Source organism: Maylandia zebra, linkage group LG11 (assembly GCF_041146795.1).
Source record: "Maylandia zebra isolate NMK-2024a linkage group LG11, Mzebra_GT3a, whole genome shotgun sequence".
NCBI classification, from domain to species: Eukaryota; Metazoa; Chordata; class Actinopteri; order Cichliformes; family Cichlidae; genus Maylandia; species Maylandia zebra.
Window position 1 is genome coordinate 37,345,134 of NC_135177.1, and position 13,345 is coordinate 37,358,478.

The following is a 13,345-nucleotide window of genomic DNA, read 5'->3' on the forward strand; positions in this document are numbered from 1 at the left end:
CCTTCAGACAGAACAAACGTGACAAAGGAGGAAAGAACCGAAATATGAGCCGGAGTATGTGAACCACAGCAGCTGTGCTAAAGTGAAACAGGAGCTCACTCAGGCAGTAAAAGACGATTCCTGCGATCAGGATCAGGAGAGCGATGACAGCACACACGATCAGAGGGATCTTCAGAGAGTCGCTCTCTTCACTCTCTTCACTCTGATCCTGAGGCTCTCTGGTTGGATACGTCCTCTCCGTGTGGTTTAGTGCACTCTCCGCCCTGCAGGTGAGCTCCTCCTCCTCCAGGTACGGCACACAGCTGGTCACATGGTACGGGCTGGACTGTGAGGACTCACCCTTGTTCTCTAACATGCGTCTGGAGGCCAACAGCCACACAATCTTAGGCGGCGGGTTACCTTCAGCTTGACACTGCAGCCTCCGGGGGGCGCTGTCTGAGCCACAGGGCATCTCCACCACAGAGAGGTTCAGGATGTGAGGCTCAGCTGGGAACAAGAAGCAGAAAAGTGATCTGATTAAAAATGGTTTTCCATCATGTGACACCTTAAACCAGCCTGGCATGAAACGCTCTCTGCTCCATTCACCCTGTTTGTTCATTGGCTTCCAGCCATGAGCCTGCGGCTACGACCACACGAATGCGTTTTAGTTTGGAAACATCGTTTTCTCTCCATTTGCCCTCCCGTCCACACTGAGACGCGTTTTCCCCGAAGGAATACGAAGCATTTTGAAAACGGTGCTTTCGCGTCGTAGTGTGGACAGCAAAAACGGAGACTTTTGAAAATGATGACGCATGTTAGCCATGTGATGCAGTCATGTGGCCAATTATTAGAACATGCTGTAGGTATTACAGGTACTGCACTGCAGTGGTTTGTATCATATCTATCTAATAGACTCCAGTTTGTGCATGTAAATGGAGAGTCCTCTTCACACACTGAGGTTAATTATGGAGTTCCACAGGGTTCAGTGCTAGGACCAATTCTGTTTACATTATACATGCTTCCCTTAGGCAGCATCATTAGAAGACATAGCATACATTTACACTGCTATGCAGATGACACCCAGCTCTATCTGTCCATGAAGCCAGATAACACACACCAATGAGTTAAACTGCAGGAATGTCTTAAAGACATAAAGACCTGGATGGCCGCTAACTTTCTGCTTCTTAATTCAGATAAAACTGAGGTTATTGTACTCGGCCCTGAAAAGCTTAGAAATATGGTATCTAAACTAGTTCATGCATTTATTACTTCCAGGCTGGACGACTGTAATTCATTATTATCAGGAAGTCCTAAAAACTCCCTGAAAAGCCTTCAGCTGATCCAAAATGCTGCAGCAAGAGTCCTGACAGGGACTAGAAAGAGAGAGCAGATTTCTCCTGTTTTGGCTTCCTGTTAAATCCAGAATTCAAAATCCTGCTCCTCACATACAAGGTCTTAAATAATCAGGCCCCATCTTATCTTAATGACCTTGTAGTACCATATCACCCTATTAGAGCACTTCGCTCTCGCTCTGCAGGCCTACTTGTTGTTCCTAGAGTATTTAAAAGTAGAATGGGAGGCAGAGCCTTCAGTTTTCAGGCCCCTCTTCTGTGGAACCAGCTTCCAGTTTGGATTCAGGAGACAGACACTATCTCTACTTTCAAGATTAGGCTTCAAACTTTCCTTTTTGCTAAAGCATATAGTTAGGGCTGGACCAGGTGACCCTGAATCCTCCCTTAGTTATGCTGCAATAGACGTAGGCTGCCGGGGGATTCCCATGATGCACTGGGTGTTTCCTTTCCAGTCACCTTTCTCACTCACTATGTGTTAATAGACCTCTCTGCATTGAATCATATCTGTTATTAACCTCTGTCTCTCTTCCACAGCATCTCTTTATCCTGTCTTCCTTCTCTCACCACAACCAATCACAGCAGATGGCCCCGCCCCTCCCTGAGCCTGGTTCTGCCGGAGGTTTCTTCCTGTTAAAAGGGAGTTTTTCCTTCCCACTGTCGCCAAAGTGCTGCTCATAGGGGGTCATATGATTGTTGGGTTTTTCTCTGTATCTATGAAGCGCCTTTAGGCGACTTTTGTTGTGATTTGGCGCTATATAAATAAAATTGAATTGAATTAAACAAAGATAGTGGAGGGCGTTATACAGCAGTTGTTTTGTTTGACAGCCCTGTTAAAGATTAATATCAGCCTGCACACGCTCCAGAGAGCTTTTCTTCAAATTCTTTAATTCTCACTCGCTTTTGCAACTTTGTACTTTTGTGTTACTCGCAGCAACAACTCCACCTCATTGTTAGTCCATTTAACACACTCGCTGCTTTTCCTCGACATTTTGCCGCCACGTTTCAGAGAGCGGGAAAGTAAATAAGCGGCAGAGACAAATGAGGCAGGTCGAATCTTCTTGCGTTTCACGCATGCACAAGAATAATTTACAGTCCAGTGTGACTCAAACCTCGGCAGAGTCAGAAGGTCGCTGTGTGGCTATCTTTCATTACAGTCTTTGCACCACAGAAGAAAGTGACTCATACGACTTTGATAACTTTCAGTAAAAGCTGAACTCAACCTTACCTCCAACATAAAGCTTTGTCTTTGCTTCCTTAAAGTTCTTCCACCCGTCGAGCTTCACTCTGCAGAAGTACGTGCCGTTATCAGTCACCTGTACATCCCTGATGAGGAGCGACCCATCCCCCCATCGAGGGTCTCCTTTCAGGGAATGTTTTAAATCGGAAAATGCACAGGGATTGGCTCCATGCATGGAATAATTTTTTACTGGACAGTCCAAGAACGGAGGAGTGTTTGATGCTGTGAACTTCCATGTGACCTTGATCATTCCTGAATAATCCCGTGTGGGGGTGAAGAAGCAGCCGAGGACAGCATCTTCCCCTCTGGAGACTCTGACCCCTGGAGAGACGGTCAGCTTCCATCCAGCTGAGACAGAACCTGACAGAACACATCTGGATGGTTATTTTCATGTTTGAACTCACTGCACAGCTCCAACCAGCGACACTGGGACTCTAGCAGACCTCTGAAGATGCTCTGAGACACCAGCAGCAGGTTCTATAAGACCTGCAGAACATCCTCCAGCCTGCTGCGTCTGGACCAGGAGCCCCTCGGCCTTCAGAGACGCTCCTGGTCCAACGAGGACACGTTTATCCATCTGTGGCCTGGTTTGAAAAAGCTCTAACCTCTGTGCTGTGGTGTTCACCACCGACCGCCGTGACTTTCAGTGACGGAAATACAAAGCCGTTCCTCATTAAATTCTTATGTCCTGTGTGTCTGAATGAATGACTTAAAGGAAAATCCAGATCTAAAGTCAGGATATCTCTACTGTGAGTCTTATGATCCTCTCTGGTGCCATCCTGCTTCAACCCAGATTCAAAGTTCTTACCTGAGACGATCGCACTCAGAATGAGGGAGAAACGCTGCGGCCACATCCTCAGACTGACAAAGAAATGAAGCCGTCAAACAACAAATTCAGGAAGTGTCAAATGTGTCATTTCTAAATTGATCATTTCCTGTTAGTTAAAGAGAAGAATAAATATGTGAGCGAGCCCAGGGCCACCTCAGGGTTTCACACATTTTACTGCCTGTTTTCTTTGTGTTTTCATGTTTGTCAATCAGGACGTTTGCTGGAGTCTGGTGGTCTTCATCAAAGCCTGTCTCTGTGACGAAGCTGCTTTTCACAGTGTGCTTGTCACTGTGATGATTTCTCTGCTCGATTCTTGATTCATTTGAGTCTGTGGTTCCTGTTTTGACTGTCTTCTAGTGAATTATCCTGAATATAGTCGAATACAAAAGAATAGAATAATCCTTTAATTGTCCCACAAGGGAAATTTGGTTATATCAGCAGCAAAAACACACATATACAAACAGAACAGAAAAACATTTTTACATATTTACATCATGGACCATAGTTACCAAAGCAGAGTACTGTACAGGTATTAAAATTAGAATACAGGTGAGTGGCAAAGCCAGGCTGTAGTGTGCAAACAGAGCAGGATACTGAAAGATGTTTAAATAGTTGAGAATATTTAGAATGATTAGAAAGGTGCAGATTGTGTGACCGTACCTGTGCATTAAAAAGTAGACCCTAAACAACCAGAGGAGTCTGTTTAGCGACAGGTTGCTTCTCCCGGAGTAAAGGACCAACACACTTCAAAACTCCTTTGTCCCGGAGTCTGGTGACGTAGGCGCAACGTTCCCTGTAATGTTTCACGTGTCTGAACACACAAACTCCCTGAGCGGACACTCGGACCACTGTGAGCGACAGCAGACGTGCACTGTGGTCACGCCAGCATCGAATCATCCAAGTCACATGTTTATTAAAATAATCTAATTACAGCATTTATGTTAGACGACTTTTAATTAACTGCTTTAGCCCACTTACAATGAAATTTAAAAAATAAATCTTGTTCATGACCTGCAGCATGTTAACACTATTGGAAGCAAAAATAACTTCAACTCCAATAAAGCTCTGACTGTATTCTGAGTCTGAGTCTGGGAGAGAGTCTGTAACTCTGTCTGCAACATACAGTAAATAATGACCAATGTTGGGCAGTTAATGATACAGTTACTTCTTCAAAGAAGTAACTGAGTTTTTTGCAGCTGTTTACCTGAATATGCAGCCAAGGGTTTTTTTAAATAAACATTTCAAACTATTTACAGAACAATCAGCTGTTCTGTTATTTTTTGATTGGTCCACATGGTACATTTGTCCACCAATAGGAAAGGCTGAGGTTCTTTGGTTTCGTCTTTGCTCGCAGGCTTTCGAGCGTTTTCCTTATCAAACGCAGTTTTTACCGTTTCTTCCTGCAGTAAATATAAACAACGACAGTATTCAGGAAGAAAAACAAACATTGCAGATATTTTATCATAACTCTGGTTTTACGCGGCCGATCAACACAATTTACAAACTGGTATAAAGTCCACACTTTGTCCGTCAGTTGTTCCGTCTGTCCTGCTCACATCTCCAATGGTTGTACACGTTGTCATTAACGTGGCTTCACTCCACATCAGCCGCTTTGCTCGCTAAAACACCGGCACATAAGGACGCTGTCATAGCCTGTCAACCACGTGGATCAGGTGCGTATATACGAGTGTGAATTGCATCATTGGCTGGACTGTGGGATAAGGTGGCATCGTTCTGATCCCATACAGGAGCAGCCAGTCACTGACTCACACTGCAGAACAGGATTGTTAAAGTTTAAATTTCAAATCAGGTTGGATTTTTTTTGTGCGCAATGCAGATTTTCTGTGCGCAGAGACGTGCCAGTAGTGCATAATTGCGCACGCGCAGCTCAGAGGGAACATTGCGTAGGCGGTCAAGATGGCAGCTTGAATGGGGAAGCTCCATCACAGTGGCAGCTGATTTGCTTTAGATTTAGAACAGTACGCAGGAAATATCGCCTCAGGAGAGCGGGAAGCTTGAAGAGTCTTTGTGAAAGCTCATATTGCCGAGTCACAGACAAAAACGTACGCTTCGACAGCAAAATGGCGCTAGCAAGGAACCCTTGGTGAAAGCTAATGATGTACATGTTTGAGAAGGCCCTGGGAGGCCTGGGGGTCCCAGATTTACTGTTTTACCATTATGCTTTCAGTCTGAGACACATGGTTCACTGGCCCTCCCTCCAGAGCGAGCCCCCCCATGGTTTAGTCTGGAGAGTACTTTGTGCTCACCACTCCCTCCGATGCACATTTTAACCACCAAGCTCTGAGCAGATATACAAACCCACCCCTTCTTTCATTCCTGCAGACGGTCTGGAAGAAGGTGGCCTTTTACTGAATTTTAACTCCCACCTTCATACTGAAGCTCTCACGGTCCCTGGGTCTGTGACCCAGTGTTTTGTTTTCTGTATTGCTACTGAGATAGATTTTTGTCATGATTTATCAGTTCTTGGTTTGGGGGTATTTTAGGGTTGAAGTTCTTAGTCTTCTGATTTCGGTGTTCAAGAGCTGGTCGATTTAGAGACCGTTACTCTCTCCAGGGCCTCTCCAGAGGCTGAGGTTCAGCTCTAGGTGACTCTGGACCCTGGAGACGAAGAAGCCAGTGCAACCTGTTTTTCCTGAGAGCTTTACTGGGCTGTCTCAGCAGCCGTCCTCTGCTGGAAGCTATAGTGAGTTCATTTGGCCAGCTGAGGACTTCATCCTGCTGTAACTGCCTGGGCAGAGCCATCTCTACCAGAGGTCTTCGTACCTGCTGGTCCTGTTTCTGCCTCTGCCGGAGGGTCTGAGGGGCCCGTCCAGTTGCCTTCTGTTCCCACTGGGGGTTCAGGAGAACCGCGCCAGCATCACGCCACATCAGCTGGGGGTTCTGGTGAGCCTGGCCAGCATCTCCTCGTGTCTGTTGACGGCTCCGGTGAGTCTGTTCAGCCACCAGCTCCCATGCTGCCATCTGGTCCTGTTCATGCCTCTGTGTTTAAGCCTTGTGTTTGCCTCTGTTAGTTGGTTTGTCTGCGTACCTTCCCCTGTATTTCTGCTGTGTGTCTCTCCATGTTCCAGGTTCCACGTCTCAGGTTTTCAGGTTTCTTATTGCAGGTTTTTTTGGTCCTTGTATTATTATTTTGTAGCTGTTCCCAGTTTAGGTTTGGTTAGTGCCGCTCCCTGCCATGCTCTGCCTTGGTTTGTATTTTGTTTTCCTTTATTAATAAACTTTGTCGCAGCTACGCTGTCGTCAGTGCTTGCGTTTGGGTCCACATCATTCATCTCCTGACGATCTGCCTCGCAGATTGTGACAGAGGTCTCCATATGACTCAGTCCAACACTCTGCATTAATAAGTCTCCATTTTCCTGGAGACTGTGGGTCTAGAGAGGGATACTTGTTCTTGGAGACCTGTATCAGGGGAGAATTCTCACGTCCTTTAATGACCTTAAACCACAGATTCAGTTTTGGAGGTATTTGCAGCTACAGTATTTATTGCTCAAAACCTTTGGTTCCCCCTCCACACCACCTCCAAGTACTGACCATCTCAGCTACATCAAGAAAGTGTTTGGGGGAGGTCGTGAGGTCTCTAATTAAAAATTTGTTCCCAAAATCAGGGGATGCAACAGGCATGAGCTTACTGCAGCCTTTATTTCATGTGTTTTTCCTTTCAATTTAATCAGCAGCAGCACTATGTATCTATTTGTGGACGTCCCCATGCCCACATTTAACCTCCATCCACTCTGCCTCCACTAATGGCCCGGGGTGAACAAGGGTTTGGTGGACCAGAGACTGCATGCAGCCCTTGTCCAATCTTGACACCTTACCAGAATGCTGTATGTCCCTCCTGGACCGGGGGAGGGTCCAGAATATTAAACAAATTAAATCTATATGGTTGACATTTTACTCTAAACTGTAAAACTTTGTAATTTTGGTATTTTCACTGTAGAGGATGTGCAAATATTAAGGGTAACCAACTGTTGCAGTGCTGTAGAGGTCCTACAATAACACAGAAAACTGACAAAACATCAACGATCACGTTTCCCAATGAGCAAGCACTTTGGCGACAGTGGGAAGGAAAAACTTCCTTTTAACAGGAAGAAAACTGCAGAACCAGGGAGGGGCGGGGCCATCGGCCACGACCATGTTACTGACCTGATGCCAGTTAGTCCGGTTAGTTACAAAAATGTTCGTCCAGCTGTTTCACTTTAGTACCACTTACCTTTTTTTAAACGTTTCTGACATCAGTGGGCGTGTTTTTCTTTTAATATGGTAAATGTTCTTAGTTTAAAGATTTGATATGTTTGTTGTCGTTTATAAATGAAGTTCATGAGATTCTAAAAATTAGCGTTCTATTGTTACATTTTACACTGTGCGCCAACCTTTTCAGAACTTGGGTTTCAGAAAAAAACAAACGTTTTCAATTTAAAAACATGTCAGCTGTGAGTGTTATTGTTGTGTTTGGATGTGATTGTAGAAACAAAACAACACGAGTCGAGCTTCACATGTTAAAACAGATTTAATGATTTTTAATTGAGTCATTCGCTGACAAGTTTTACAATAAAACTCACCACACTGGTGAGTTTGTGTCGTCTGACCAATCACAGACTGTGTTTGAATGTTTATTTTTTTCTGTCTTCATTACAAGTTTTCTCCACAACACTGGAAACAAAATCAATCTCTCCTTAAAACACAGCAGAATAAAGGAATGATGTAATGGTTTGTGCAATAGCTCAGTAAAAACAATGTGACTGAATATCTTAATTGTGCTTATAAATGTCAGGAACTCTGTTGCTGTTTGTGCTGAAGACAAAGCTTAAATGGAAAAGAAGAGAAGACTGGCTTTACAAAGCTTTGACAGGATGCTGCTGTACTTCTGTGGACAGTAAATCATTAAAAGTCTTCAGGCTCTTGGGAAAAACAGCCGGGCCTCGTCTCACTGGGTTGTTCCTGAGAACAGGACAATGTTTTCTGACTGGTGTTTTTCCACACCTGGAGTTCCTCAGATGGCACATGACCCTGAAACGAAATGAAGAGTTCAGCCATTAAAGCCATTATCAGATGACAATATCAATATCATGGTGCTGCAGAGCTGAAAGTGACTTTAATGCCTTTTATACTGTACAGTCATATTTTTGGTTTTCATTGGCGCAGATTCAGATCATTTCTTATTTCGTCAGAATAACGAAGGAGCAAAAATGAGACATGTTTAGCCTGACCAAAATAAAGATATCATCTGTCACAGCATGATTATCAAATGATGCGAGCATCAGGAATGTGGAGGTTCTGCTGTTTCCATTAGTAACAGCTCAGGTGAGGAAGACGAGGCAGGTGTGAAACCAGCTGTTACCTTGCTGTGTTGTTTATGTGTGGACACTCAGAGCACTTTTACAGTATGGTCTCACCTGGTCGCTCTGTCAGCTGTCAGCTCCTCACTCACCTGCTTCCTCGTTGGTTTCTGGAGCTGAAAGAAAAAAAATCTCATCTGAGGTGAAAACAGCTGCTTTGCTCACAGGATTCGTTTCATTTCCAGTCGAAACAGCAGAGAATCCTCACGGATGGACTCGCTGCTACAGGTCCTCTCAGGTCTGTGCATAAAGGTGACCTGCTCTGCTCGTTCCCACATTCACTGTCTAAAATTATCCTTCTTGGTCTCATGCTGGCCCCTCAGCGTTGTTGTTTCAGATCAATGAATTCTTTATTGATTTCTTTTCACATCCATGAAAAAGCTGAAACTTTAGAAGCTTTGGGACTCACGGGAAGTGGAGTCGGACATGGCGCCGGCTGAATGAACTGTCTGAGGATTTCCTGCTGCGGAGTCTGAGACCTGCTGCTGACAACTGTTTCCTTCACACACAAACAAGATGACAACAATGACTGAAAGACTCCAGCTGCCTCAAACTAAGCTCTGAACAGGCCACAGGTTGTTTTATGTTGCAATATCTGGAGTGACCACTAAGAGAACCTGGCAGCACTGAGTAGAAACAGGAGCTCACTCAGGCAGTAAAAGACGATTCCTGCGATCAGGATCAGGAGAGTGATGACACCACGCACGATCAGAGGGATCTTCAGAGAGTCGCTCTCTTCACTCTCTTCACTCTGATCCTGAGGCTCTCTGGTTGGATACGTCCTCTCCGTGTGGTTTAGTGCACTCTCCGCCCTGCAGGTGAGCTCCTCCTCCTCCAGGTACGGCACACAGCTGGTCACATGGTACGGGCTGGACTGTGAGGACTCACCCTTGTTCTCTAACATGCGTCTGGAGGCCAACAGCCACATAATCTTAGGCGGCGGGTTACCTTCAGCTTGACACTGCAGCCTCCGGGGGGCGCTGTCTGAGCCACAGGGCATCTCCACCACAGAGAGGTTCAGGATGTGAGGCTCAGCTGGGAACAAGAAGCAGAAAAGTGATCTGATTAAAAATGGTTTTCCATCATGTGACACCTTAAACCAGCCTGGCATGAAACGCTCTCTGCTCCATTCACCCTGTTTGTTCATTGGCTTCCAGCCATGAGCCTGCGGCTACGACCACACGAATGCGTTTTAGTTTGGAAACATCGTTTTCTCTCCATTTGCCCTCCCGTCCACACTGAGACGCGTTTTCCCCGAAGGAATACGAAGCATTTTGAAAACGGTGCTTTCGCGTCGTAGTGTGGACAGCAAAAACGGAGACTTTTGAAAATGATGACGCATGTTAGCCATGTGATGCAGTCATGTGGCCAATTATTAGAACATGCTGTAGGTATTACAGGTACTGCACTGCAGTGGTTTGTATCATATCTATCTAATAGACTCCAGTTTGTGCATGTAAATGGAGAGTCCTCTTCACACACTGAGGTTAATTATGGAGTTCCACAGGGTTCAGTGCTAGGACCAATTCTGTTTACATTATACATGCTTCCCTTAGGCAGCATCATTAGAAGACATAGCATACATTTACACTGCTATGCAGATGACACCCAGCTCTATCTGTCCATGAAGCCAGATAACACACACCAATGAGTTAAACTGCAGGAATGTCTTAAAGACATAAAGACCTGGATGGCCGCTAACTTTCTGCTTCTTCATTCAGATCAAACTGAGGTTATTGTACTCGGCCCTGAAAAGCTTAGAAATATGGTATCTAAGCAGATTCTTACTCTGGATGGCATTACCTTGGCCTCCAGTAACACTGTGAGGAACCTTGGAGTCATGTTTGACCAGGACATGTCCTTCAATGCACATATTAAACAAATATGTAAGACTGCGTTCTTCCATTTGTGCAACATCTCTAAAGTTAGAAATATCCTGTCTCAGAGTGACGCTGAAAAACTAGTTCATGCATTTATTACTTCCAGGCTGGACGACTGTAATTCATTATTATCAGGAAGTCCTAAAAACTCCCTGAAAAGCCTTCAGCTAATCCAAAATGCTGCAGCAAGAGTCCTGACAGGGACTAGAAAGAGAGAGCAGATTTCTCCTGTTTTGGCTTCCTGTTAAATCCAGAATTCAAAATCCTGCTCCTCACATACAAGGTCTTAAATAATCAGGCCCCATCTTATCTTAATGACCTTGTAGTACCATATCACCCTATTAGAGCACTTCGCTCTCGCTCTGCAGGCCTACTTGTTGTTCCTAGAGTATTTAAAAGTAGAATGGGAGGCAGAGCCTTCAGTTTTCAGGCCCCTCTTCTGTGGAACCAGCTTCCAGTTTGGATTCAGGAGACAGACACTATCTCTACTTTCAAGATTAGGCTTCAAACTTTCCTTTTTGCTAAAGCATATAGTTAGGGCTGGACCAGGTGACCCTGAATCCTCCCTTAGTGATGCTGCAATAGACATAGGCTGCCGGGGATTCCCATGATGCATTGAGTTTTTCCTTTCCAGTCACCTTTCTCACTCACTATGCATTAATAGACCTCTCTGCATTGAATCATATCTGTTATTAACCTCTGTCTCTCTTCCACAGCATGTCTTTATCCCGTCTTCCTTCTCTCACCCCAACCAATCACAGCAGATGGCCCCGCCCCTCCCTGAGCCTGGTTCTGCCGGAGGTTTCTTCCTGTTAAAAGGGAGTTTTTCCTTCCCACTGTCGCCAAAGTGCTGCTCATAGGGGGTCATATGATTGTTGGGTTTTTCTCTGTATCTATGAAGCGCCTTGAGGTGACTTTTGTTGTGATTTGGCGCTATATAAATAAAATTGAATTGAATTAAACAAAGATAGTGGAGGGCGTTATACAGCAGTTGTTTTGTTTGACAGCCCTGTTAAAGATTAATATCAGCCTGCACACGCTCCAGAGAGCTTTTCTTCGAATTCTTTAATTCTCACTCGCTTTTGCAACTTTGTACTTTTGTGTTACTCGCAGCAACAACTCCACCTCATTGTTAGTCCATTTAACACACTCGCTGCTTTCCCTCGACATTTTGCCGCCACGTTTCAGAGAGCGGGAAAGTAAATAAGCGGCAGACAGAAATGAGGCAGGTCGAATCTTCTTGCGTTTCACGCATGCACAAGAATAATTTACAGTCCAGTGTGACTCAAACCTCGGCAGAGTCAGAAGGTCGCTGTGTGGCTATCTTTCATTACAGTCTTTGCACCACAGAAGAAAGTGACTCATACAACTTTGATAACTTTCAGTAAAAGCTGAACTCGACCTTACCTCCAACATAAAGCTTTGTCTTTGCTTCCTTAAAGTTCTTCCACCCGTCGAGCTTCACTCTGCAGAAGTACGTGCCGTTATCAGTCAGCTGTACATCCCTGATGAGGAGCGACCCATTCCCCCATCGAGGGTCTCCTTTCAGGGAATGTTTTAAATCGGAAAATGCACAGGGATTGGCTCCATGCATGGAATCATTTTTTACTGGACAGTCCAAGAACGGAGGAGTGTTTGATGCTATGAACTTCCATGTGACCTTGATCATTCCTGAATAATCCCGTGTGGGGGTGAAGAAGCAGCCGAGGACAGCATCTTCCCCTCTGGAGACTCTGACCCCTGGAGAGACGGTCAGCTTCCATCCAGCTGAGACAGAACCTGACAGAACACATCTGGATGGTTATTTTCATGTTTGAACTCACTGCACAGCTCCAACCAGCGACACTGGGACTCTAGCAGACCTCTGAAGATGCTCTGAGACACCAGCAGCAGGTTCTATAAGACCTGCAGAACATCCTCCAGCCTGCTGCGTCTGGACCAGGAGCCCCTCGGCCTTCAGAGACGCTCCTGGTCCAACGAGGACACGTTTATCCATCTGTGGCCTGGTTTGAAAAAGCTCTAACCTCTGTGCTGTGGTGTTCACCACCGACCGCCGTGACTTTCAGTGACGGAAATACAAAGCCGTTCCTCATTAAACTCTTATGTCCTGTGTGTCTGAATGAATGACTTAAAGGAAAATCCAGATCTAAAGTCAGGATATCTCTACTGTGAGTCTTATGATCCTCTCTGGTGCCGTCCTGCTTCAACCCAGATTCAAAGTTCTTACCTGAGACGATCGCACTCAGAATGAGGGAGAAACGCTGCGGCCACATCCTCAGACTGACAAAGAAATGAAGCCGTCAAACAACAAATTCAGGAAGTGTCAAATGTGTCATTTCTAAATTGATCATTTCCTGTTAGTTAAAGAGAAGAATAAATATGTGAGCGAGCCCAGGGCCACCTCAGGGTTTCACACATTTTACTGCCTGTTTTCTTTGTGTTTTCATGTTTGTCAATCAGGACGTTTGCTGGAGTCTGGTGGTCTTCATCAAAGCCTGTCTCTGTGACGAAGCTGCTTTTCACAGTGTGCTTGTCACAGCTGGGGCAGCAGTCGTGTGGTGGAGTTAAATGAGGACCCAAGATGCAGGAAACTGCTAGATGCAGGTGAGCGTTTTATTTACAACGTGTGAAATATACAGAGAAATGAGGGTGTCGAGGACTGCACGAAGACACGAACCTAAACTAGGAAAAACGAATAAACCTGAAACACG

At 45.2% G+C, this 13,345-nt stretch overlaps 2 protein-coding genes across 2 annotated transcripts; both read right to left on the reverse strand.

The window, feature by feature from the left end:
• Positions 1-3: 3 nt before the first annotated feature.
• Positions 4-6,379, reverse strand: LOC101486582 (uncharacterized). The gene is made up of 5 exons (XM_076889558.1): positions 5,964-6,379; positions 3,377-3,429; positions 2,557-2,928; positions 125-486; positions 4-72 (listed from the first exon to the last, which is right to left on the reverse strand). The coding sequence occupies exons 1-5, from the start codon at positions 6,377-6,379 to the stop codon at positions 4-6; spliced, it is 1,272 nt and encodes a 423-aa protein (XP_076745673.1).
• A 1,535-nt stretch (positions 6,380-7,914) lies between these two features.
• LOC143420987 (sialic acid-binding Ig-like lectin 15) lies at positions 7,915-12,909 on the reverse strand. Its single transcript, XM_076889623.1, has 6 exons — positions 12,862-12,909; positions 12,042-12,413; positions 9,403-9,789; positions 9,164-9,253; positions 8,812-8,870; positions 7,915-8,425 (listed from the first exon to the last, which is right to left on the reverse strand). The coding sequence occupies exons 1-5, from the start codon at positions 12,905-12,907 to the stop codon at positions 8,839-8,841; spliced, it is 927 nt and encodes a 308-aa protein (XP_076745738.1). The 5' UTR covers positions 12,908-12,909; the 3' UTR covers positions 7,915-8,425; positions 8,812-8,838.
• Positions 12,910-13,345: the final 436 nt, after the last annotated feature.

Bases quoted from the DNA above. Each gene is read 5' to 3' on its own strand.
- LOC101486582 (XM_076889558.1), bottom strand. From the start codon at position 6,379: ATGGCAGCATGGGAGCTGGTGGCTGAACAGACTCACCGGAGCCGTCAA. The intron at 3,430-5,963 runs GTAACGGTCTCT...TTTCTTTGTCAG, and splicing joins CTGGAGAGGCCCTGGAGAGA to TCTGAGGATGTGGCCGCAGC. The intron at 2,929-3,376 runs GTAAGAACTTTG...GTGTTCTGTCAG, and splicing joins TCTGAGTGCGATCGTCTCAG to GTTCTGTCTCAGCTGGATGG.
- LOC143420987 (XM_076889623.1), bottom strand. From the start codon at position 12,907: ATGTGGCCGCAGCGTTTCTCCCTCATTCTGAGTGCGATCGTCTCAG. The intron at 12,414-12,861 runs GTAAGAACTTTG...GTGTTCTGTCAG, and splicing joins TCTGAGTGCGATCGTCTCAG to GTTCTGTCTCAGCTGGATGG. The intron at 9,254-9,402 runs GTGAGCTCCTGT...TTGTGTGTGAAG, and splicing joins AATCGTCTTTTACTGCCTGA to GAAACAGTTGTCAGCAGCAG.